This window comes from Coregonus lavaretus, assembly GCF_964263955.1.
Source record: "Coregonus lavaretus genome assembly, chromosome: 6".
Classification (NCBI taxonomy): domain Eukaryota; kingdom Metazoa; phylum Chordata; class Actinopteri; order Salmoniformes; family Salmonidae; genus Coregonus; species Coregonus lavaretus.
Window position 1 is genome coordinate 41,885,906 of NC_139993.1, and position 27,810 is coordinate 41,913,715.

Here is a 27,810-nt window from a genome sequence, read left to right on the forward strand (position 1 = left end):
AATCAGAAAGATTTCTGGCTCCCAGGTGTCTTTTATACAGGTAACGAGCTGAGATTAGGAGCACACTCTTAAAGGGAGTGCTTCTAATCTCAGCTTGTTACCTGTATAAAAGACACCTGTCCACAGAAGCAATCAATCAGATTCCAAACTCTCCACCATGGCCAAGACCAAAGAGCTCTCCAAGGATGTCAGGGACAAGATTTTAGACCTACACAAGGCTGGAATGGGCTACAAGACCATCGCCAAGCAACTTGGTGAGAAGGTGACAGCAGTTGGTGCGATTATTCGCAAATGGAAGAAACACAAAAGAACTGTCAATCTCCCTCGGCCTGGGGCTCTATGCAAGATCTCACCTTGTGGAGTTGCAATGATCATGAGAACGGTGAGGAATCAGCCCAGAACTACACGGGAGGATCTTGTCAATGATCTCAAGGCAGCTGGGACCATAGTCACCAAGAAAACAATTGGTAACACACTACACTGTGAAGGACTGAAATCCTGCAGCGCCCGCAAGGTCCCCCTGATCAAGAAAGCACATATACATGCCCGTCTGAAGTTTGCCAATGAACATCTGAATGATTCAGAGGAGAACTGGGTGAAAGTGTTGTGGTCAGATGAGACCAAAATCGAGCTCTTTGGCATCAACTCAACTCGCCGTGTTTGGAGGAGGAGAAATGCTGCCTATGATCCCAAGAACACTATGCTTTGGGGGTGTTTTTCTGCTAAGGGGACAGGACAACTTTACCGCATCAAAGGGACGATGGATGGGGCCATGTACCGTCATATCTTGGGTGATAACCATTGAAAATGGGTCGTGGATGGGTATTCCAGCATGACAATGACCCAAAGCACACGGCCAAGGCAATAAAGGAGTGGCTCAAGAAGAAGCACATTAAGGTCCTGGAGTGGCCTAGCCAGTCTCCAGACCTTAATCCCATAGAAAATCTGTGGAGGGAGCTGAAGGTTCGAGTTGCCAAACGTCAGCCTCAAAACCTTAATGACTTGGAGAAGATCTGCAAAGAGGAGTGGGACAAAATCCCTCCTGAGATGTGTGCAAACCTGGTGGCCAACTACAAGAAGGGTTTTGCCACCAAGTACTAAATCATGTTTTTGTTTTTATTCTGTCTCTCACTGTTCAAATAAACCTACCATTAAAATTATAAACTGATCATTTCTTTGTCAGTGGGCAAACGTACAAAATCAGCAGGGGATCAAATACTTTTTTCTCTCACTGTATGTGTATTAAAGTAGTCAAAAGTTAGTATTTGGTCCCATATTCCTAGCACGCAATGATTACATCAAGCTTGTGACTCTACAAATCGGTTGGATGCATTTGCTGTTTGTTTTGGTTGTGTTTCAGATTATTTTGTGCCAAATAGAAATGATTGATAAATAATGTATTGTGTCATTCTGGGGTCACTTTTATTGTAAATAAGAATAGAATAGGTTTCTAAACACTTCTACATTAATGTGGATGCTACCATTAATAACAGATAGTCCTGAATGAATTGTGAATAATGATGAGTGCGAAAGTTACAGACGATATGCTAACCTCTCACCATTACAATAACATGTGTCACTGTCCCAATACTTTTGCAGCTCACTGTAGGTTATTGTTGGGGGTAGACAGGTGTGAGGATAAGTAGGGCAATGTGCGTTTGTGCGTGTATCACCTGCATCAGTGGTGCCGTTAGACATGGAGGAGTCGAGGGACTCGTTAGTGTCTGGTCGTTTCAGCACTGTTCCGTCATCGCTGTGAGGCAAAGCAGCAGAAGGCCTAGAGGGACTGACAGAGAAAAAAATGGAGGGAGAGATTTACATTTACATTTTAGTCATTTAGCAGACGCTCTTATCCAGAGCGACTTACAGTTAGTGAATACATATATATATATATATTTTTTTTTATACTGGCCCCCCGTGGGAATCGAACCCACAACCCTGGCGTTGCAAACGCCATGCTCTATCAACTGAGCTACATCCCTGCCGGCCATTCCCTCCCCTACCCTGGACGACGCTGGGCCAATTGTGCGCCGCCCATGAGTCTCCTGGTCGCGGCCGGCTGCGACAGAGCCTGGATTCGAACCAGGATCTCTAGTGGCACAGTTAGCACTGCGATGCAGTGCCTTAGACCACTGCGCCACTTTAGATGAAGGTGGAGGGATGCAGAGAAAGAAATAACTGATTACATAATAGGAAATATATGCCGTAAAGGCACAGGATTAAAACACACCTCTAGAAAAACACAATCAGCTTATGATGAGTTGCATTTTCCCATACCTAGGGTTGTTGCGGTGACCGTATTACCGCCACACCGGAAGTAATGAGTTATGACCGCAGTAGAATTCCACGTGACTGTTGAGTCACGGTAATCTCCTCTTATGCACTCTAGATATGTGTTGGTAGTACCCAACTCCCTAACGATCAACAGGTCACTAATGGCCTGGTACTCAGGGCTCTATTGTCCCTCTAACCACTCTGACATCAATGCAAATGCAATCAAAAATCACATCAAAACACAATCAAAACAGTATGTGCTTTTAACATTTGAAGAAGTTCAACAACAGGTTGAAACCATGGTCGTTGTGGATGTTGTTTCAAAGCCTAACACAACAAAATGGACAGTGCTTTCTAAGGTGATGATTCATTCAAAACATCCATACGCATATTAAAGCTTATGTATACGCATAGGCCTATATGTGACCTCAAGGCCGAAAAAATAACAATTAAAATAATAATTTTACGCACTGCAAAAAAAAGTAAGAATATACACTGCTCAAAAAAATAAAGGGAACACTTAAACAACACAATGTAACTCCAAGTCAATCACACTTCTGTGAAATCAAACTGTCCACTTAGGAAGCAACACTGATTGACAATACATTTTACATGCTGTTGTGCAAATGGAATAGACAACAGGTGGAAATTATAGGCAATTAGCAAGACACCCCCAATAAAGGACTGGTTTTGCAGGTGGTGACCACAGATCACTTCTCAGTTCCTATGCTTCCTGGCTGATGTTTTGGTCACTTTTGAATGCTGGCGGTGCTTTCACTCTAGTGGTAGCATGAGACGGAGTCTACAACCCACACAAGTGGCTCAGGTAGTGTAGCTCATCCAGGATGGCACATCAATGCGAGCTGTGGCAAGAAGATTTGCTGTGTCTGTCAGCGTAGTGTCCAGAGCATGGAGGCGCTACCAGGAGACAGGCCAGTACATCAGGAGACGTGGAGGAGGCCGTAGGAGGGCAACAACCCAGCAGCAGGACTGCTACCTCCGCCTTTGTGCAAGGAGGAGCAGGAGGAGCACTGCCAGAGCCCTGCAAAATGACCTCCAGCAAGCCACAAATGTCCATGTGTCTGCTCAAACGGTCAGAAACAGACTCCATGAGGGTGGTATGAGGGCCCGACGTCCACAGGTGGGGGTTGTGCTTACAGCCCAACACCGTGCAGGACGTTTGGCATTTGCCAGAGAACACCAAGATTGGCAAATTCGCCACTGGCGCCCTGTGCTCTTCACAGATGAAAGCAGGTTCACACTGAGCACATGTGACAGACGTGACAGAGTCTGGAGACGCCGTGGAGAACATCCGCTGCCTGCAACATCCTCCAGCATGACCGGTTTGGCGGTGGGTCAGTCATGGTGTGGGGTGGCATTTCATTGGGGGGCCGCACAGCCCTCCATGTGCTCGCCAGAGGTAGCCTGACTGCCATTAGGTACCGAGATGAGATCCTCAGACCCCTTGTGAGACAATATGCTGGTGCGGTTGGTCCTGGGTTCCTCCTAATGGAAGACAATGCTAGACCTCATGTGGCTGGAGTGTGTCAGCAGTTCCTGCAAGAGGAAGGCATTGATGCTATGGACTGGCCCGCTCGTTCCCCAGACCTGAATCCAATTGAGCACATCTGGGACATCATGTCTCGCTCCATCCACCAACGCCACGTTGCACCACAGACTGTCCAGGAGTTGGCGGATGCTTTAGTCCAGGTCTGGGAGGAGATCCCTCAGGAGACCATCCGCCACCTCATCAGGAGCATGCCCAGGCGTTGTAGGGAGGTCATACAGGCACGTGGAGGCCACACACACTACTGAGCCTCATTTTGACTTGTTTTAAGGACATTACATCAATGTTGGATCAGCCTGTAGTGTGGTTTTCCACTTTAATTTTGAGGGTGACTCCAATCCAGACCTCCATGGGTTGATAAATTTGATTTCCATTGATCATTTTTGTGTGATTTTGTTGTCAGCACATTCAACTATGTAAAGAAAAAAGTATTTAATAAGATTATTTCATTCATTCAGATCTAGGATGTGTTATTTTAGTGTTCCCTTTCTTTTTTTGAGCAGTGTATTTAAGATGTCTTTGGTACATAATTGGTCTAGCCTATACTCCAAAATTCAATATTTTTTTGTAATCGCCTTTGACTGTGGACTGCATTATTATGCATACTGGATGGACTGGTTACCTTATGCTACGCTCCAAACTTTCTATCCATGAGTCTGGGAGAGAACGTGTAGGCTTAAGCGATGCTGTTGATTCATTGATTGTGCAGGGCGGCTTACAGAGTTAGCCTACAACTATAGTGAATTTGTATTTGATTTTGAATAGCCTAGTAATAGGGCTTTTTTAAATGTATTTTTTATGAAATATGTTTAGTTGTGAAAACATGTTACTACCGATGTTCCCGAACAGATTTCACTTGGTTTCCCAAATTAGGCCCTGGCTAGCTGCAGGAACAGGGTTGTAGAGCCCATCGCATACAGAGTTTGGGTGGAATATCACCTGTCGCGCAGCAAGAGGCTGCATGCTCCTCAAGCAGTGGTTGATGTGTAGAGTGAAATAACCGGAGTAGCCTACCCAGCATGATTGAAAAACGAACCACCTATTCGAGCGCATACGGATGACATGTATTTTTGCCCGTGCCCGTTCCTGCCCATTTGATAATGGGCCATTCTAAATTTAAATAAATTGTACATATTAGTAAAGACAAGATTAGTAAAGTACGCATGGAGTCATGGAGATGCTAAACGTGTTTATGTTAATTAAAGGTAATTTAACGTGAGACCGGCAGTATTTTGCATGACAATAACCGGCTGACAAAATGTAATGACAGCCACAGCCCTACCCATACCCATCAAGTATTCAACATGGGGTTGAATCAGACCAGTTTCAGGAAATTGCCATAAGTAACAAGTACAACTCAGAAATGTACAATGACAACAAAGGATCAATAAAATCATGAAATAAAGAGAGTGCCAGGATGTGGTCAGGTGGACCATTTCCATCCCTGTCCTAGGTCCCTGTAATCCCCAGTAAACTGCTGTGTGGATGGATAAAGACAGTAGATATTCACTCTAGGAGGTGCTTGGGAGACGTGCTGTTCTGGGAGAACTCGTCAGCGTCATAGAACTCGTCTTCACTGCTGGAGTAGGAGAAGTCAGGGACCGAGTGGGAGGTGATGGTCATGTGACTGGGGGAGGCAATGCTACTGCTGGCCGCCGAGGGGCCACTCCCTGAAACACAGACAGACAGAGAGAAAGAGAGAGAGAAAATGGGGTGGTGGTGAGCAGGGGATCCCAGCTGAGACGGGCTTAAACCATGTATAGCAACAATGGCTTTTAATAGTTTACTCTTGTAAATAAACAATTATAACTGCTTTGAACTAAATCATACATAGAGGCTCTATTACATTTACGTCATTTAGCAGGCGCTCTTATCCAGAGCGACTTACAAATTGGATGCAGCCTCTTTCTTCTCAGTGATCACATGGACACCATTTGTCTGTTCTTATTGTTCCCATATTGTTAGGGAACCATGAGGAGTTTGTTCCTTGCATAATCTCCCCTGCAGTGCAATGTGTGCTCCCAGGCTTCTTCCTTAGTGCACAGCTCAGCATTTATTCAGCAGCATCAGCAGGATTGAAAACAGGCAGGACCCTCCAAGCCAGAGGAATAATGACATTTGGAGAAAGTACCTAAGGTGCTCTCCTAGCTTCCGATATACCCCAGACATTCTAGCAGTAAAACAAAACTTCCTGTTGCTAACAGCGGTTTCTATCAAGGGACACATACCTAATGAAAACCCATTTTGAAAAATACAATGAGTAAATAAAAAAAAAGTAAATACTGTTTTATTTGTGTGGTGATTATGACGTGACATCCCCACTGAGTGGATACTCAAGCCCTAAATAGTGGTCCTCTGTAGCTCAGCTGGTAGAGCACGGCGCTTGTAACGCCAAGGTAGTGGGTTCGATCCCCGGGACCACCCATACACAAAAATGTATGCACGCATGACTGTAAGTCGCTTTGGATAAAAGCGTCTGCTAAATGGCATATTATTTATTTATTTAAATGCAAGTTCTAGGAGACAGAGTGAAATGTTTGTCCAAGTACAGCTGCTAGTTACAGTGCCTTCAGAAAGTATTCACACCCCTTGACTTTGTCCATAATTTGTTTTCTTACAGCCTGAATTTAAAATGGATTAAATAGAGATTTTTTTGTCACTGGCCTATGTCAAAGTGAAATTATGTACTTCAAAACTTTTACAAATTTATTAAAAATTAAAAAAAGCTGAAATGTCTTGCGTCAATAAGTATTCAACCCCTTTGGTATGGCAAGCTTAAATAAGTAAAGGAGTAAAACATTTGCTTAACAAGCCACATAATAAGCTGCATGGACTCACTCTGTGTACAATAATAGTGTTTAACATGATTTTTTAATAACTACCTCATCTCTGTACCCCACACATACAATTATCTGTAAGATCCCTCAGTCGAACAGTGAATTTCAAACACAGATTTAACCACAAAGACCAGGGAGGTTTTCCAATGCCTTGCAAAGAAGGGCACCTATTGGCAGATGGATACATTCTTTTTTTTTAAAGGCAGACATTGAATATCCCTTTGAGAGGAAGGAAACCGCTCAGGGATTTCACCATGAGGACAATGGTGACTCTAAAACAGTTACAGAGTGATAGGAGAAAACTGAGGATGGATCAACAACATTGTAGTTACTCCACAATACTAACCTAATTGACAGAGTAAAAAGAAGGAAGTACAGAATAAAAATATTCCAAAACATGCATCCTGTTTGCAACAAGGCACCATAGTAATACTGTAAAAAATGTGACAAAGCAATTCACTTTTTGTCCTGAATACAAAGTGTTATGTTTGGGGCAAATCCAATACAACACATTAATGAGTACCACTGTCCATATTTTCAAGCATAGTGGTGGCTGAATCATGTTATGGGTATGCTTATAATCTAATCGTTAAGGACTGGGGAGATTTTCAGGATAAAAAATAAATTGAATGGAGCTAAGCACAGGCAAAATCCTAGAGAAAAAACCTGGTTCAGTCTGCTTTCCACCAGACACTGGGATATGAATTAACATTTCAGCAGGACAATAACCTAAAACACAAGGCCAAATCTACACTCGAGTTGCTTACCAAGAAGAATGAATGTTCAGTTTGGACTTATATCTGCTTGAGAATCTATGGCAAGACTTGAAAATGGCTGTCTAGCAATGACCAACAACTAACTTGACAGAGCTTGAATAATTTTTTAAAGAATAATGGGCAAATATTGTACAATCCAAGTGTGCAAAGCTCTTAGAAACTTAACTAGAAAGACTCACAGCTGTAATCGCTGCCAAAGGTGATTCTAACATGTATTGACTTAGGGGTGTGAATACTTATGTAAATGAGATATTTCAGTATTTTATTTTCAGTAAATGGGGTAATGTAATCAATTTTGAATTCAGGCTGTAACACAACTAAATGTGGAATAAGTCAAGGAGCATGAATACTTTCTGAAGGCACTGTAAGTATTGGTGACCTGACCACTAGAGTGAGATGACTTCTGACCTGTGCTGTTGGGGGTCGGAGTCTGCAGGCTGCCCATCACCGTGACAACAGGCCCCACTGATAGAGTGGAGGGCCGCTGTTCTCCTTTACACATCTGGGAGCCATCTACAGAAAGGAGACAAGAAAAAGGAAAAAGCTCTGTCATTAGAACAACACTGCTTTATGATGCCACAGACTCAACATTATTACAGACCTGTGAGGGAGCAAGCTTTTTTTTTTTTTTTTTTTAAACAGCAAAGCAGTCAGAGTTTAATATAAACCTGTGACTGTGAAAATGTTAATGTCACCAAACTTTGCTGACACTGGGTCTAGACCTTAGTATTGGATTCTTGTGTCCAATTTCAGAGAAAGCTGAATTTAGATTGCCCTACATTGGGAAGTACACATGCTGAGAAATAGGGGGGCACTATAGATGTGTGTTTCAGGAAATAAACATTTATCAGGTACAAAAATCTGAAAGTATGAAATCCAATGTTCATCTATGTCCATGAAATCAAATTGTCAGTTTTGTATGCAATATCAGTATGTGGACTCAAAGGGATATTTTTATTCTGAGGGACAAATCTTCCTGATAGGACTGTAGATTAGATTGTGTGTATGGCTCTATGTATACTGTACCTGTGGGGAGGGTGGTCTGTGTTGGCATGGCTAAGTTGACTAGAGAAGTGTCCAAAGGCTGAAATATCCCATCCACTGGGTTGATGGTGCTCTGTACAGGTCAAGACAAAATGGTGCCAGTCTTAAAACATAATACATAGCTAGGTACAGTGAGGGAATAAAGTATTTGATCCCCTGCTGATTTTGTACGTTTGCCCACTGACAAAGACATGATCAGTCTATAATTTTAATGGTAGGTTTATTTGAACAGTGAGAGACAGAATAACAACAACAAAATCCAGAAAAACGCATGTCAAAAATGTTATAAATTGATTGGCATTTTAATGAGGGAAATACGTATTTGACCCCTCTGCAAAACATGATTTAGTACTTGGTGGCAAAACCCTTGTTGGCAATCACAGAGGTCAGACGTTTCTTGTAGTTGGCCACCAGGTTTGCACACATCTCAGGAGGGATTTTGTCCCACTCCTCTTTGCAGATCTTCTCCAAGTCATTAAGGTTTCGAGGCTGACGTTTGGCAACTCGAACCTTCAGCTCCCTCCACAGATTTTCTATGGGATTAAGGTCTGGAGACTGGCTAGGCCACTCCAGGACCTTAATGTGCTTCTTCTTGAGCCACTCCTTTGTTGCCTTGGCCGTGTGTTTTGGGTCATTGTCATGCTGGAATACCCATCCACGACCCATTTTCAATGCCCTGGCTGAGGGAAGGAGGTTCTCACCCAAGATTTGACGGTACATGACCCCGTCCATCGTCCCTTTGATGCGGTGAAGTTGTCCTGTCCCCTTAGCAGAAAAACACCCCCAAAGCATAATGTTTCCACCTCCATGTTTGACGGTGGGGATGGTGTTCTTAGGGTCATAGGCAGCATTCCTCCTCCTCCAAACACGGCGAGTTGAGTTGATGCCAAAGAGCTCCATTTTGGTCTCATCTGACCACAACACTTTCACCCAGTTCTCCTCTGAATCATTCAGATGTTCATTGGCAAACTTCAGACGGCATGTATATGTGCTTTCTTGAGCAGGGGGACCTTGCGGGCGCTGTAGGATTTCAGTCCTTCACGGCGTAGTGTGTTACCAATTGTTTTCTTGGTGACTATTGTCCCAGCTGCCTTGAGATCATTGACAAGATCCTCCCGTGTAGTTCTGGGCTGATTCCTCACCGTTCTCATGATCATTGCAACTCCATGAGGTGAGATCTTGCATGGAGCCCCAGGCCGAGGGATATTGACAGTTATTTTGTGTTTCTTCCATTTGCGAATAATCGCACCAACTGTTGGTGATGGTCTTGTAGTCCATTCCAGCCTTGTGTAGGTCTACAATCTTGTCCCTGACATCCTTGGAGAGCTCTTTGGTCTTGGCCATGGTGGAGAGTTTGGAATCTGATTGATTGATTGTTTCTGTGGACAGGTGTCTTTTATACAGGTAACAAACTGAGATTAGGAGCACTCCCTTTAAGAGTGTGCTCCTAATCTCAGCTCGTTACCTGTATAAAAGACACCTGGGAGCCAGAAATCTTTCTGATTGAGAGGGGGTCAAATACTTATTTCCCTCATTAAAATGCAAATCAATTTAACATTTTTGACATGAGTTTTTCTGGATTTTTTTGTTGTTATTCTGTCTCTCACTGTTCAAATAAACCTACCATTAAAATTATAGACTGATCATTTCTTTGTCAGTGGGCAAACGTACAAAATCAGCAGGGGATCAAATACTTTTTTCCCTCACTGTACATCTGCAACACACATTGCTCTACACCGGCAGTAGCACTTAACGGAGCAGACTACAAGGACAAAATAAAATACACACTGCCAATGACTAGAAAGATCAATTACCTTTCACTATGCTTCCGGTAAATATTGGATAATTTAGTTCTACCTAATCAATATCTAACTACATACAGTGCCATCCGTAATTATTGGGACAGTTAAATTTTTTGTTGTTGTTTTGGCTCTGTACTCCAGCTCTTTAGATTTGTAATTATACAATTAATATGAGGTTAAAGTTCAGACTGTCAGCTTTAATTTGAGGGTATTTTCATCCATATCGAGTGAACCGTTCAGAAATTACAGCACTTTTTGTACATAGTCCCCCCATTTTAGGGGACCAAAGGTATTGGGACAAATTCACTTATATGTGTATTAAAGTAGTCAAAAGTGTATGACTATCCATAATCCTAGTAGCATCCACATTAATGTAGAAGTATTTAGAAACATTCTATTATTATTTAAAATAAAACAGACTTCAAAATGACAATACATTATTTACCATTATTTTCTATTGGGTACAAAATCATCTGAAACACAACCAAAACAAACAGCAAATGCATCGAACAAGTTTGTAGAGTCACAAGCTTTATGTAATCATCGCATGTTAGGAATATGGGACCAAATAATACACTTTTGACTACTTTAATACACATAAGTGAATTTGTTCCAATACTTCTGGTCCCCTAAAATGGGGGGACTATGTGCAAAAGTGCTGTAATAAACGGTTCACCCGATGTGGATGAAAATATCTGCAAATTAAAGCTGACAGTCTGCACTTTAACCTCATAGTCGTTGTATCATTTCAAATCCAGAGTGCTGGAGTACAGAGCCAAAACAAAAAAATGTTTAACTGTCCCAATAATTACAGAGGGCACTGTATATCACAACACAGTAAAGCCTAATACTATCTCAAGCGTATTTTCAGCCCTGCAAAATGTAGGACAAAACCCATTCCAGCGAGCTATAGAATGTGATGGCATAACTTATCTTTTAAAGTTATCCTGTGATTTGAAACCCACAGATTTTAATCCTAGTTATATTTAACTGTGGTCTAACCTTTTCGATTTCTCTTTAAAAGATGTACACACATTATACAAAGTACACTGCTGCCATAGCTTTATGGGTCAGCGATACCTTTGACCCTGTGCCTGTAACTCTGTCAACAGCAAGAGGCAGAACATGAGGAGAAGTCAGAAATCATCAAGTCCTCCACAATCTCTGAACACAACAGTGTGGTACGAGCAGCATGCTGAGGTATGACTGAGAGAATGAAGGAGAATGTGCTCTGAAAATCAGTGTGGGCACTGTGCAGAATGGAAGATTTCACACTACTCTACTGAACAGACAGAAGTCACTACTTCAACTAAGGATCTTTACAGTCAGGAAAGTGGAAATATGAAACAAGTCAAGGAAATTAAGGCATGCAGTGAAGTTTAGTAAGTCCTCTCTCTGCTCTTTAGAACTGGGGTCGGTGTGAGATTTGGGAGATTTAACTCCCCCCTCCCGCTGTCCACATGCTTTCTGGATAGTAAGGCAGCCACTCCTAATTATAGCCAATTACAGAAATGTTGCTGCTCCATCGTGGTGGAACCAGTGTGGCCTCGCTAGGTAGAGATGAAATCAACAGCAAAGGATGCCTCTAGTGCAGGCTGAGGGAAGGGGTTAGAGCTAGAGAGTGCTTAAGGCATGGTTAGAAGAGGGTCTATATGTGTAAGGCTAATGGCCAGAGAGATTACTGTCACAAGACCTGCCTGGCGGGCTGATCCTATGGGATTCCGACTTAAAAATATGAATGGGAAGAGAGTAAAGCCAGTAAACAGCCTTTGATTGGTTGACATCTATTAGTCCTTGATGGTTCAATAGGCATGCACAGTAAGGAAAAAAATCGATGGCGAGAAAAATAATAAAAGAAGCAGAATGATGTTCTGTGTCTAAAAGGAGTGGTAAAGAGGAAAGTTCCTCACTATTATCAGCAACAGAAAAACAAATGATATTCAGCTGAAAAAGGGGATAGTGGCGTGGCAAAGGAAAGAGCAATATACCGGATAAAGCTTTTTTTCTAATCAAATGGCATGCACTTTTACATATCTGATTTGTCTTTTTTTCTATAGTTTAGCGTGAATTAATCGGAAAAGAAGGATAGAGGTTTGGTTGATCCCAATATTTCTAATGGACAGAGAACGTCGCAACTTACTATCAGTCCGTTTGCGTGTTGCTGTTCGTTACTTTGATCCTTAAAATGTTGAGAAGAAAACATTACTTGAGGAATGTTCAACTCTTTGTATGTAATGGTGATATGAGCTTAACAGCTTATCTTTCAAGCAACCATCAAGTTATTTCGAAAGTCAGAGCATTTGTAATTCTAACACCAACACAAGAAAAGCATTATGACCATTAAGATTATCGAGTGTATGTGAGAATCACCTCTCCAAAACCTCAAAATGGAACCTAATGGAATGTAGCAAACTGCCCACAATAAACAACAACCCAGGCTGTAGCTAAGTGGAGAACTACTGGCATGGCTAAAACAAGCAGTGCACCATGATGTGGTCTCACAACAATGACATGACAGTGATGCAATTAGAGCCCCACCACAGTCAAATGAATGAGTCCTTTTTACCTTTGCAATCTGCAGCAATACAATACAGTGCTTGATGGACTCTACCATACTCTGAAAAGAGAAACAGCACAGAGAATGAAACACTGCACTCAAATTCAGACAGGAGGAGATTCTGAAAATAAGGACATTTAAAAATGGGTTTCACTTACACATGTGGTTTCCTTCAAATTTTCAATTTTCTTAAAAGGAGAAAAACATGATTAAAAATGCCTGTTTCCCTTCAGACTTTATGTTAACACCTAACTAGACTTCATGACTCAAAGTTAGGTAAATCATTGACTGAGAAAGATTGGCACAGTGAAACCTGTGAAACCAACGCAGAAACATGCTTTGTTCAAACGCTTTCACAATCATGGCATTAGACCAGCCGAACAATGATTTCACTCCAACTATAGTTGTGTCCTATGTTCATCACAACATAATAGGTGATTGTCTTCACCATATTAAATAACAGAGTTTAAATGTTCCAAACTGACCAAAAACTAAAACTCATGATCTCAATAAGGAAGTGAATCACAGCTACTAAAACAGAGACTGACAGAAAATATTCTCTTTGAGATGTCACTCACTCTGCGTGACTCATCTTCTTTGCAATCCTTGATTTTCTCATCGAAGAGCTGGAAGAGAGGAGATGCATGAGGAGCTGAAGGGGATACACTCAAATCAGGAGCTGAATAAAAACACATTCATCGATGATGCAGTGACGAGTCAGTCACCGTTATTATTAGAGTCACTGTCATACTTAGTCACCCAGATGTGGAAAAGCCTCACCTTTAACTGATCAATTAGAATTTGTAGGTATGCGTCAGCCTCCGCAAGTTTCTTATCAAAGTCCTGGACACTTGGAACAAATCCTGTCTCTGCCTCCTAAAATAGAAAAAACAGCAGAACATTCTTAGTCTAACTTTACAGCACAGTTTGACAGTTTTCTGCTACCATTTGGTAACCTATTTTGGACAAAGAATTTTCCTCTGCCAGTGCCTCTATTCTGAAAGTTTGTTGGCAGATTAAAAAAAGTTTAAAATTCTCCTGGTGGGGCTTTGAAAAAGCAGGTTGTAGCAGCACAAAACAGCAACTGTTTGGGAGAAGCTTCCAGCATTGTACTGTAAGTAGAGTGATACGAATAGTTCAACTAGCATTGTTTAAAGGCGACATAAAAGGCTTTGCCTGCCAGCCTGCCTGACCATGCCTGCTGATGACAAATCAAGAACAATCCCTTCACTACCTGGAAGTTAACTAGGCTAAAATACAGAAATGAAATACCCAACAACCTCAAAAACCCTCAAAACTAATGCTTAACCAAAGCAGTCTTACCTTACAATACCACAACTCTTAAAACATATCCATAACCACTTTGCTCGACAGTTAGTAAATCATATACTCCCCTCTCTCAGTGCTGCTCTGGTCTTAGCGTGTCCTATGGTTCGACAGATGGACAACACCTGTTTCTCAACTGAAGTGTATCGTACAGGGATGTGAAGAAAAGCCATCAACACACATTAACCCCAGCGTTGTCTAAAGTGTCAATTGTAAAAACCTAGCAAGCTTTATTTATAGAGACCAAAGTCTGGCCTTTTTTTTTTTTTTTAACTCCTTTAGGGTCAAAGGTAGTTTGCTATCAATATAGAAGGAAGTTGCTTAGTGTTGGTGGCCAAAGAGGTACCTGAGCAAATAATAAAAAACAGGCACTTAGCTAAGAATAGTCCTCTTTCAATTTGTGGGGAAGATGAGGCTAGCATTAGTGCTCTTTAGAGCAAAAAAATACATCGGTCTCCTCTCTAAGAACCTTAAGTGGGCACAGTCACAGCAGTGAGGGCATTGGGATTCTCATGGGTGTTTTGTGTGTGTGTGTGGGCAAGCAGACATCCACACAGCTTCATGTTTGTTTCTAAGAAACAGACATGTCTGATGTCTCTCTTGTTCTTCCTCTATCAACGAAATTTGAAGAGGCAGAAAAGAGAAAACCTAATAAATACAAATGCCGGATATCAAATCCTTGCCTGAAGACTCTGCCTGAATTTAATTCTGTTACCCTATCACTACATACATTCAGTCTGAGACTACCTTCGTAGTCGTTTCTGCTTACATCAAAGTAAGGGGCTTTGTAAAAACAAGTCATTAGCAATTGGATCGTCTCTAATCAATCAGAGTATCAAAAGCCAATTACTATTTCCGAAACACCGCTTTACCCACATGTGTTCAGGCTCTGGCCCAACCAATTGATTTCTGGGACCAATCAGAACGATTTGAATGCGTTCGCATTCGAGAAGATGCCGGGGAGGAGATCAAATCCAGACTCATCGTGCAGAAGAAACGTTAGTGGGCGAGGCGTTTGGCTGGAGCGATGTGGATGGGTAGCCAGGAAATCAAATCTACTTAATTAAAAAAAAATCCTGGCCACAACTGTAGGTTCTGAATTTGAAAGCGACTTCGACCCACTTGCGGGGAAATGCATGCTCATGGTTATGGTTATGTTGACTACAGTAATAGTGCTGGCTAGGTGTGAGGGTAAGGTCTCACACAACATGGACTGATTTTTACACCTATGAGAAGCTGTATTGTTTTAACACCTGCATCCAAAGACACATGAAATAGAACATGAAACAGTTTCTTGAGTTTCCCCCTATTCATGTCAGACTTTTAGAGTAATTTCTTTACCCCAGTGATCAAAATCATTCCATCCCAATTTTCACATAGTTCTATCATACACTATTTACATATAAAACTGTTGAGCGGGTCCCTGTTGTATTTGAGGTTCAAACGGTTAAAGAAAATGCTATCAATATGACCCTAACCTCATAATCGCAGAGGGAAAAAAAGAGTCAATATTGCTCTCTATTTCTGTTATGTCAACACAAGTCCATATCACCATGATGGAGGGGATCTTTCTGCTGGACTAGAGCAGTTTATTCACCCAGAGGACGGTCATGTAGGCTAGTGACCGCAGCTTTGGCATGTTCACTCAATCTGTTCCCAAATAGAGCTTCCTCTAACCAGACAATCCCTCCACACCCACCCCCACTAACCACCAGACATTGGAAATAAGAAACCTGAAAGCTCACCAATCTAGCCCACCCTTCACTCAGACCCCCACCCCCCTCCCCTCCCCATTTGGCTTTCCACACAGCATGACCCAGTTAGGAACTGCATCTTTGTACTCCAACCAACCATTTCCCCCCAGTGTGGTACTCACAGAACGCAGAGCCCTGAGGGACATGCCTCGTCAAAATGCACAGGCCAAAGCTGACCCTAAAGCTCCTCTCTTACGCAAACAAACAACTGTCCACTCCTACAGACTGCCAGCAGAAACAACACTTCAGAATCGTCTGGTACATCTACAGTACGTTCTACATCAGCTGAGCAGCAGCATACGCAGGCAAAGTTAATCCAGGATCCTCTCTGACAGGAAGCAAATACTTTCTTTTTAAAAAAAAGAGAGAAAAAAGGCAGCACAAGCCCATGTGACAAGCAACAACAGCTGCTCTGATTGGATAAAGCTGCGGGGCAGATGTCTGGCTGATAGAGTAAGCAGGGCTCCGATTCGGTCCAGGTCACATGATGCCGCTATGACTCCACACTTACACAGTGTTTGTAAGCAGGCAGCCAGTCAGCAGTGTTTTTTTTACACTGAGGGCGGGGATCGGAGAGAGTGAGGCAGAGGGAGGGGTAGCAGAGGGGAGGAGTGGGTTAGAGAAGAAAAGAAGAACAGAAGGTACATAAACAACTGGAGGGTAGAATGAAGGGTGGTGAGAGAAAGTAGGCCTATATTTGTTAGCCACAAAGGGCACAAATCAAAATAAGAGCCGGAAATTAGCAGTTCAGAGAGCAACTAATACAAGGCACTCTTTACAAACAGGCTTTCATAGATAAACATGATACCCATCGCCAGCCAACAGTCTAACCACACCGTGCTCCCTGTGCTCCTAACCACACCGTGCTCCCTGTGCTCCTAACCACACCGTGCTCCCTGTGCTCCTAACCACACAGGGACACTCTTACTGTGTCTAGACTAATTTCTTTCTATTCTCAGAGGACTTCTTAACCCTTGCACTGATTAGAACCAGAGTGCTTTAGCCTGCCAGCAGTGTCCCAGTGCTACTAGTTGGGATGAGGCTGACAGAGGCATGATATTAATTAGATATGCCAATTTCCTGCATCCAAAAGACCTCAACAAATAGCATGAAAGTTTAATTTGACAACACATGCTTCCAAAAGGTGAAACAAACTGCTACTGCTCAATGTTCTCAACAGTTCCTCTATTATTTCCTGTGGTCTTAGGTAATCAAAATAACAAATTGAAGAACTAATGTTCACATAATGTTCCTTCTTTAAAAGGTTAAAACACATACTTGGATTATTAATTTTTTTGACAATGCAACAACAGCAAGAGTTATCCCAATCATATGAGAAAGCTTATCTCAAATAAAAAGGTTGAGCAAAATCTTTCTCCTCTTTAGCCGAACTCAAGGGCTTGGGACTAGTACCCCCAGTATTACAAGAGTGAAGCTAGTGAGTGAGTGACTTACCTGCAGTTGGAGGGTGTGACGGAGAATAGTCCCCTCTAAGGCATGGATCCACTTCTCCCGTTCGTCTGCATCTCGAGCTGAGAAGAAAAACACACAAAACACAGTAGATGAGCCATAGTCGAGATGGGAATTATTACAACAGCAACAGAGTGCATAACCTAGTATTAACCTAGTAGCTACAACAAGGACTAGAGCACCTCATCTGTGCTCATCTTGCCCAACTAGTTAACTAGGTGCTCATTGTGCTGTGCCTTAGCAGTTGCTAAGGGGGTTCTTGCCACCCTTCTGGTGCATCGCTGGGCAAGAGACTATCAAGGCAGGTCTCCTGACGAGAGAGACCGCCTGTTGCCAGGCTGCACACTCAGAGCAAAGACACAGAGCAAACAAAGCCTCTGACATTTACACTGACAAGACCAGAGAGGCCTTCCACACTGACTGACAGATGATAAGCTGTAGACCACACTATTTACCAAGAGAGTTTTCATCTATACTTTTCGTAGCTGTCTATTTACCACCACAAACCGACGCTGGCACTAAGACCGCACTCAACAGGCTGTATACGGCCATAAGTAAACAAGAAAATGCTCACCCAGAGGCGGCGCTCCTAATGGCTGGTCACTTTAATGCAGGAAAACTGAAATCCGTTTGACCTCATTTCTACCAGCATGTCACCTGTGCAACTAGGTGTGAAAAAAATCTAGATCACCTTTACTCCACACACAGAGATGCATACAAAGCTCTCCCTCGCCCTCCATTTGGCAAATCTGACCATAACTCTATCCTCCTGATTCCTGCTTACAAGCAAATACTCAAACAGGAAGTACCAGTGACGCGCTCAATAAGGAAGTGGTTCAGTGAAGCGAATGCTAAACTACAGGACTGTTTCTCTAGCAAAGACTGGAATATGTTCCAAGGTTCATCCGATGGCATTAAGGAGTTTACCACATCAGTCACGGGCTTCATTAATAAGCGCATCGACAACGTTGTCCCCACAGTGACCGTACGTACATATTCCAACCAGAAGCCATGGATTACAGGCAACATCCGCACTGAGCTAAAGGCTAGAGCTGCCACTTTCAAGGAGGGGGACACTAATCCGGACGCTTATAAGAAATCCCACTACGCCCTCCGACGAACCATCAAACAGGCAAAGCGTCAATACAGGACCAAGATCGAATCCTACTACACCGGCTCTGACGCTTGTCGGATGTGGCAGGGCTTGCAAACTATCATTATAAAGGGAAACCCAGCCGTGAGCTGCCTAGTGACGCGAGCCTACAAGATGCGCTAAATACCTTCTATGCTCGCTTCGAGGCGAGTAACACTGAACCAGGCATGAGAGTACCAGCCATTCCAGACGACTGTGATCACGATCTCCGTAGCCGATGTGAGTAAGACCATTAAGCAGGTTCAAATTCATAAGGCCACAGGGCCAGACGGATTACCAGGACGCATACTCCGAGCATGCACTGACCAGCTTGTAAGTGTCTTAACTGACATTTTCAACCTCTGCCTGACCCAGTCTGTAATACCTATACTGAACAAAAATATAAAACACAACATGTAAAGTCTTGGTCCCATGTTCTATGAGCTGAAATAAAAGATCCCTGAAATGTTCCATAAGTACAAAAAGCTTATTTCTCAAAAATGTTATGCACAAATTTGCTTTCATCCCTGTTAGTGAGCATTTGTCCTTTGCCAAGATATTCCCTCCACCTGATAAGTGCAGCATATCAAGAAGCTGGTTAAACAGCATGATCATTACACAGGTGCACCTTGTGCTGGGGACAATAAAAGGCCACTCTAAAACGTGCAGTTCTGTCACACAACACATTGCCACAGATATCTCAAGTTGAGGGAGCGTGCAATTGGCATGCTGACCGCAGGAATGTCCACCAGAGCTGTTGCCTGCGAATTGAATGTTCATTTCTCTACCATAAGCCGCCTCCAACGTCGTTTTAGAGAATATGGCAATATGTCCAACCAGCCTCACAACCGCAGACCACGTGTAACCACGCCAGCCCAGGATCTCCACATCCGGCTTCTTCACCTGCAGGATCGTCTGAGACTAGCCACCCGAACAGCTGATGAAACTAATTAGTATTTCTGTCTGTAATAAAGCCCTTTTTGTAGGAAAAAACGTATTTGCTGGGCCTGGCTCCCCAGTTGGTGGACCTGGCTCCCAAGTGGGTTGGCCTATGCCTCCCGGGCCCACCCATGGCTGCGCCCCTGTGAAATCCATAGATTAGCGCCTAATAAATTCATTTCAATTGATTTATTTCCTTATATGAACTGTAACTCAGTAAAATCTTTGAAATTGTTGCATGTTGCGTTTATATTTTTGTTCAGTATACATGTTTCAAGCAGACCACCATAGTCCCTGTACCCAAGAACGCCAAGGTAACCTGTCTAAATAACTATTGCCCTGTAGCACGCACATCTGTAGCCATGAAATGCTTTGAAAGGTTGGTCATGGCTCACATCAACACCATAATCCCAGACACCCTGGACCCACTCCAATTCGTATACCGTCCCAACAGATCCACACAATCTCTATTGCACTCCACACTGCACTTTCCCACCTGGACAAAATTAATACCTACATGAGAACGCTGTTCATTAACTACACCTCAGCGTTCAACACCATAGTGCCCTCTAAGCTCATCACTAAGTTAAGGACCCTGGGATTAAACACCTCCCTTTGTTACTGGATCCTGGACTTCCTGACGGACCGCCCCCAGGTGGTGAGGGTAGGCAACAACACATCCGTCACGCTGACCCTCAACACGGGGGCCCCCCAGGGGGGCGTGCTTAGTCCCCTCCTGTACTCCCCGTTCACCCACAACTGCGTGGTCACGCACGACTCCAACACCATCATTAAGTTTGCAGACGACACGACGGTGGTAGTCCTGATCACAGACAACGATGAGACAGCCAACAGGGAGGTCGTCAGAATCCTGGCAGTGTGGTGCCAGGACAACAACCTCTCCCTCAACGTCAGCAAGACAAAGGAGCTGATCGTGGACTACAGGAAACGGAGGGCCGAGCACGCCCCCATCCACATCGATGGGGCTGTACTGGAGCAGGTCGAGAGCTTCAAGTTCCTCAGTGTCCACATCACTAAGGAATGATCATGGTCCACACACACCAACACAGTCGTGGAGAGGTCCCGACAACGCCTCTTCCCCCTCAGGAGGCTGAAAAGATTTGGCATGGGCCCTTAGATCCTCAAAAAGTTCTACAGCTGCACCATTGAGAGCATCTTGACTGGCTGCATCATCGCTTGGTGTGGAAACTGCTTGGCATCCGACCACAAGGCGCTACAGAGGGTAGTGCGTACAGCCCAGTACATCACTGGGGACGAGCTCCCTGCCATCCAGGACCTCTATACCAAGCGTCAGAAGAGCTAGCCGCCCGGCCAAACTGAACAATCGGGGGAGAAGGGCATTGGTCAGGGAGGTGACCAAGAACCCGATGGTCACTCTGACAGAGTTCCAGAGTTCCTCTGTGGAGGTGGGAGAACCTTCCAGAAGGACAACCATCTCTGCAGCACTCCACCAATCAGGCCTTTATGGTAGAGTGGCCAGACGGAAGCCACTCCTCAGTAAAAGGAATGACAGCCTGCTTGGAGTTTGCCAAAAGGCACCTAAAGGACTCTCGGACCATGAGAAACAAAATTCACTGGTCTGATGAAACCAAGATTGAACTCTTTGGCCTGAATGCCAAGCGTCAGGTCTGGAGGAAACCTGGCACCATCCCTACGGTGAAGCATGGTGGTGGCAGCATCATGCTGTGGGGATGTTTTTCAGCGGCAGGGACTGGGAGACTAGTCAGGATCGAGGCAAAGATAAACGGAGCAAAGTACAGAGAGATCCTTGATGAGAACCTGCTCCAGAGCGCTCAGGACCTCAGACTGGGGCGAAGGTTCACCTCAGACCCATGGGGCGGCGCACAATTGGCTCAGCGTCGTCCAGGGTAGGGGAGGGAATGGCCGGCAGGGATGTAGCTCAGTTGATAGAGCATGGCGTTTGCAACGCCAGGGTTGTGGGTTTGATTCCCACGGGGGGCCAGTATGAAAAAAATAATGTATGCACTGGATAAGAGCGTCTGCTAAATGATGTAAATGTTACATGTTTACCTTCCAACACCCTAAGCACACAGCCAAAACAAAGCAGGAGTGGCTTCGGGACAAGTCTCTGAATGAGTGCCCTAGCCAGAGCCCGGACTTGAACCTGATCGAACATCTCTGGAGAGACCTGAAAATAGCAATGCAGCGACGCTCCCCATCCAACCTGACAGAGCTTGATAGGATCTGCAGAGAAGAAATGGGAGAAACTCCCCAAATACAGGTGTGCCAAGCATGTAGTGTCATACCCAAGAAGACTCGAGGCTGTAATCGCTGCAAAAGGTGCTTCAATAGAGTACTGAGTAAAGGGTCTGAATACTTATGTAAATGTGATATTTCAGGGTTTTTTATCAAATAAATTTGCCAAAAATGTATTTGATTTTTCAATACATTTGCAAAAAAACAGTTTTTGCTTTTTCATTATGGGGTATTGTGTGTAGATTGATGAGGGGAAAAAACAATTGAATCCATTTTAGAATAAGGCTGTAACGTAACAAATGTGGAAAAGGTGAAGGGGTCTGAATAATTTCTGAATGCACTGTACATATCTACCTCAATTACCTTGTACCCCTGCACATCGACCCGGTACTGGTACCTTGTGTATATAGTCAAGTTATCAATTCTTATTCCTCGTGTTATTATTTTTCTATTATTTCTCTTTTTTTCTCTCTGTATTGTTCGGAAGGATGTGACAAATAAAGTGTTATATTTTGATGAAGGGGACAGAGAGAAGGTGAAGTTGGGTAAATCCATTTGAATTCCATCACTTTTTGACAGCATCCCTTTTGATTTAAACAAAACTTTCCATACATGTTTGTCCATGGAACAAGTGGTCAGAAACAGACTTTTTGGACCTGAATGCCAAAAAATTCAGGAGATAAAAGGTGTTCAAAGTTGACCCATTTTGCATACCCCACTCTACCATGAGACATCCATGTTATCATCACTGGAAAAGAGAAACGGTTGTATTTGATATCAATTAAAAGCTTAAAACAGGGTTGTCATACTATTATTATTTTTTATACACATTACATTGAACCTTTAACGTCAATTATCTAAAAACTCGTAAACATTGTTTTCTTTCGTAGTCGCATATGTTGTAGCTTAGACCCGATTTTACTTCATCTAAAGTTGGGTTGAGCCCACCATCGGTTGAGACAACATGCTCTTTGCTATAATCTGAGTCAATATTCACGTAATAAGGAATTCCCCTCGACCACGCCCACAAACTGGGGAAAACAAACATTCTTTCCAATTTATCCCCATTGTAAAAGAGCCAACTTCATCATCAATTCTTTTGTTATACAGAAATAACAAAACATGCCGAAAAGCTGCTGTGTCAATGTACATGTACATGTAACCAGGTCAAAAACCCAGACCTACGGTTCGCAACACTCCCACGTAGGGAAATAGAGGATGCGACAAGAGTCCTTGTGGGGAATCGGTTTCCAAGTAGGCTACAAGTAGCTATGTGTGTGGAAAACATTTCATCACAGGCAAGAAATTGTACTTGTTTAGTATAGTCTCTCTGTAGTACAGTCCGCTTGTTTAGTATAGTCACTACTTGTAGCTGTATAGTCCGTTTGTGTTGTTGGTCTTCGCTAGCTTAATGTTCCAGTCGGTAGCTAGCTAGCTAGCACTCACGTGGCTGCTATGTAGCACCATCATGAAAAGGCACATGAGGGAAGCCCTACAATATTACGTTTTTCTAAGTAGTGAGAACGCTAAGAGGCAGGCAATGTTGAAAAGTAATCTTTAGACATGTTGTACTTAAATGCAGACACCCATGCATACCCCACAAGACATGCCACCAGAGGTCTCTTTACAGTCCCCAAGTCCAGAACAGACTATGGAAGGCGCACAGTACTACATAGAGCCATGACTACATGGAACTCTATTCCACATCAGGTAACTGAATCAGATTTAAAAAACAGATAAAAATACACCTTATGGAACAGCGGGGACTGTGAAGCAACACAAACATAGGCACAGACACATGCATACACACACACGCGATAACATACGCTCTATACACACACGTACACATGGATTTTGTGTTGTAGATATGTAGTAGTGGAGTAGGGGCCTGAGGGCACACACTTAGTGTGCTGTGAAATCTGTTATGTGTTGTAATGTTTTTTTAAACGTATAACTGCCTTAATTTTGCTAGACCCCAGGAAGAGTAGCTGCTGCCTTCGGCAGCAGGTAATGGGGATCCATAATAAATACAAATATAAATTAAGCTCAGTTTGCATTGAAACACATTGGGATTGTGTGTTGGTATCCATAATATTCAGTAAACCTGAGCATAAATGTTTATTCTTTAGATTTAAGTTGAATAAAATACTGAAACTATAGTTATGAATATTATGCATCTATCCATGGTTCCCTTACCAGGATTAAAAACAATGAAAAACAATTAAAAGCCTCTTTACTCTCTCCAAGATGTTTGGAGTGGACAGTTAGTCATTGATGCAGAGAGAGAAGAATAAGATCAGGGTTGAAGGATATCAGGGATATACAGTGGGGGAAAAAAGTATTTAGTCAGCCACCAATTGTGCATGTTCTCCCACTTAAAAAGATGAGAGAGGCCTGTAATTTTCATCATAGGTACACGTCAACTATGACAGACAAATTGAGGAAAAAATTTCCAGAAAATCACATTGTAGAATTTTTTATGAATTTATTTGCAAATTATGGTGGAAAATAAGTATTTGGTCACCTACAAACAAGCAAGATTTCTGGCTCTCACAGACCTGTAACTTCTTCTTTAAGAGGCTCCTCTGTCCTCCACTCGTTACCTGTATTAATGGCACCTGTTTGAACTTGTTATCAGTATAAAAGACACCTGTCCACAACCTCAAACAGTCACACTCCAAACTCCACTATGGCCAAGACCAAAGAGCTGTCAAAGGACACCAGAAACAAAATTGTAGACCTGCACCAGGCTGGGAAGACTGAATCTGCAATAGGTAAGCAGCTTGGTTTGAAGAAATCAACTGTGGGAGCAATTATTAGGAAATGGAAGACATACAAGACCACTGATAATCTCCCTCGATCTGGGGCTCCACGCAAGATCTCACCCCGTGGGGTCAAAATGATCACAAGAACGGTGAGCAAAAATCCCAGAACCACACGGGGGGACCTAGTGAATGACCTGCAGAGAGCTGGGACCAAAGTAACAAAGCCATCAGTAACACACTACGCCGCCAGGGACTCAAATCCTGCAGTGCCAGACGTGTCCCCCTGCTTAAGCCAGTACATGTCCAGGCCCGTCTGAAGTTTGCTACAGCGCATTTGGATGATCCAGAAGAGGATTGGGAGAATGTCATATGGTCAGATGAAACCAAAATAGAACTTTTTGGTAAAAACTCAACTCGTCGTGTTTGGAGGACAAAGAATGCTGAGTTGCATCCAAAGAACACCATACTTACTGTGAAGCATGGGGGTGGAAACATCATGCTTTGGGGCTGTTTTTCTGCAAAGGGACCAGGACGACTGATCCGTGTAAAGGAAAGAATGAATGGGGCCATGTATCGTGAGATTTTGAGTGAAAACCTCCTTCCATCAGCAAGGGCATTGAAGATGAAACGTGGCTGGGTCTTTCAGCATGACAATGATCCCAAACACACCGCCCGGGCAACGAAGGAGTGGCTTCGTAAGAAGCATTTCAAGGTCCTGGAGTGGCCTAGCCAGTCTCCAGATCTCAACCCCATAGAAAATCTTTGGAGGGAGTTGAAAGTCCATGTTGCCCAGCGACAGCCCCAAAACATCACTGCTCTAGAGGAGATCTGCATGGAGGAATGGGCCAAAATACCAGCAACAGTGTGTGAAAACCTTGTGAAGACTTACAGAAAACGTTTGACCTGTGTCATTGCCAACAAAGGGTATATAACAAAGTATTGAGAAACTTTTGTTATTGACCAAATACTTATTTTCCACCATAATTTGCAAATAAATTCATAAAAAATCCTACAATGTGATTTTCTGGATTTTTTTCCCCTCATTTTGTCTGTCATAGTTGACGTGTACCTATGATGAAAATTACAGGCCTCTCTCATCTTTTTAAGTGGGAGAACTTGCACAATTGGTGGCTGACTAAATACTTTTTTCCCCCACTGTAAGACCTACAAGTAGTGAACATTTTTTAAACCAATGAGGTACAAGAAGATTACTACTCATGCAGTTAGGGTCGGGGCATCATCATATTGTTGTCCATCATTCATCCAGGTGTTTCAATTGTTTGGTTAACCACATGTACCTTTGTAATACAACAGTAGAGAGGGAGATTTGAAACAGGTCTTCAGACAGGCTTTAGGATGACAAGTGGAACTAATTAACAAGAATAGGAGTACAGCAAATGTGAACCATCTTTCAGATAATTCATTAAATGTTGTTTGTGTTATGGTCTTTGTGCATGGCATCTTATCCACAGAGCCGGTGCAGGTTTTTGTTCTAACCGAGCAATAACACATCTGATTCAACTAATCAAGTCTATGATTAGTTGATTCAGGTGTGTACTGGTTGGTAAGAACAAAGCAAAGTCCTGGCCCCAAATTGATCTCTGCGGATACGATTGGACACGCGCTGTTATGAATGCTACTTCCATGATGAATAGTAATGATCAATTGATTTTAATAACTTTAGGGGAGATTATTATAACTTAAGTTTATATAAGAAATGTCAGTTTGCAAATTAACATTTGGAACGGAATTTAAGCTTATTTGGATCCCCCATGGGCTTAAAGGGTATATTTGGTACCAATTAAGCCCAGTCCGGACTGTTCACATACACTACCGGTCAAAAGTTTTAGAACACCTACAAGGGTATTTCTTTATTTTTACCATTTTCTACATTGTAAAATAATAGTGAAGACATCAAAACGATGAAATAACACATAGGAAATCATGTAACAACCAAAAAAAGTGTTAAACAAATCCAAATGTATTTTATATTTCAGATTCTTCAAATAGCCACCCTTTACCTTGATGACAGCTTTGCAAACTCTTGGCAAACCGGTAGTGTATTTTATACAATATTTGTATCTCATAAAATATTTGTACAAGTCATAAAACTTCATGAGAGATTCACTTTCATTTTATTTCCACTTTGCTTATGAAAATCAGGTCTGTACAGTCGTGGTCAAAAGTTTTTAGAATGACACAAATACTAATTTTCACAAAGTCTGCTGCCTCAGTTTTGGTGATGGCAATTTGCATATACTCCAGAATGTCATGAAGATTGATCAGATGAATTGCAATTAATTGCAAAGTCCCTCTTTGCCATGAAAATGAACTTAATCCCCCAAAAACATATCCACTGCATTTCAGCCTTGCCACAAAAGGACCAGCTGCCATCATGTCACTGATTCTCTCGTTAACACAGGCGAGAGTGTTTTGACGAGGACAAGGCTGGAGATCACTGTCATGCTGATTGAGTTAGAATAACAGACTGGAAGCTTTAAAAGGAGGGTGGTGCTTGAAATCATTGTTCTTCCTCTGTTAACCATGGTTACCTGCAAGGAAACATGTGTTGTCATCATTGCTTTGCACAAAAAGGACTTCACAGGCAAGGATATTGCTGCTAGTAAGATTGCACCTAAATCAACCATTTATCGGATCATCAAGAACTTCAAGGAGAGAGGTTCAATTGCTGTGTAGAAGGCATCAGGGCGCCCAAGAAAGTCCAGCAAGCGCCAGGACCGTCTCCTAAACTTGATTCAGCTGCGGGATCGGGGCACCACCAGTGCAGAGCTTGCTCAGGAATGGCAGCAGGCAGGTGTGAGTCCATCGGCACGCACAGTGAGGCAAATACTTTTGGGAGGATGGCCTGGTGTCAAGAAGGGCAGCAAAGAAGCCACTTCTCTCCAGGAAAAACATCAGGGACAGACTGATATTCTGCAAAAGGTACAGGGATTGGACTTCTGAGGACTGGGGTAAAGTCATTTTCTCTGATGAATCCCCTTTCCGATTGTTTGGGCATCTGGAAAACACCTTGTCCGGAGAAGATAAGGTGAGCGCTACCATCAGTCCTGTGTCATGCCAACAGTAAAGCATCCTGAGACCATTCATGTGTGGGGTTGCTTCTCAGCCAAGGGAGTGGGCTCACTCACAATTTTGCCTAAGAACACAGCCAGAAAATACTGCAAATATTGACTCTTTGCATAAACTTAATGTACAAGCCTTTGACACTTATGGAATGCTTGTAATTATACTTCAGTATACCATAGTAACATCTGACAAAAATATCTCATAACACTGAAGCAGCGAACTTTGTGAAGACCAATACTTGT

At 42.9% G+C, this 27,810-nt stretch overlaps 1 protein-coding gene across 3 annotated transcripts in view; it reads right to left on the minus strand.

Moving 5' to 3' along the window:
• The window catches only part of LOC311131248 (oxysterol-binding protein-related protein 9-like), a 50,088-nt gene that overhangs the window by 6,742 nt on the left and 15,536 nt on the right, over positions 1-27,810 (minus strand). Inside the window, exons 4-13 of one of the 3 annotated variants that reach the window (XM_084164111.1) lie at positions 17,393-17,469; positions 13,638-13,733; positions 13,436-13,483; positions 13,016-13,045; positions 12,867-12,917; positions 12,441-12,479; positions 8,481-8,571; positions 7,863-7,967; positions 5,352-5,511; positions 1,674-1,786 (exon numbers count right to left, since the gene is read on the minus strand). In XM_084164111.1, the coding sequence (XP_084020237.1) occupies positions 1,674-1,786; positions 5,352-5,511; positions 7,863-7,967; positions 8,481-8,571; positions 12,441-12,479; positions 12,867-12,917; positions 13,016-13,045; positions 13,436-13,483; positions 13,638-13,733; positions 17,393-17,469 (810 nt within the window). Of the gene's footprint in view, positions 1-1,673; positions 1,787-5,351; positions 5,512-7,862; positions 7,968-8,480; positions 8,572-12,440; positions 12,480-12,866; positions 12,918-13,015; positions 13,046-13,435; positions 13,484-13,637; positions 13,734-16,059; positions 16,309-17,392; positions 17,470-27,810 lie in introns of those variants that run through there. The other 2 variants (XM_084164110.1, XM_084164109.1) reach the window with 2 other exon arrangements.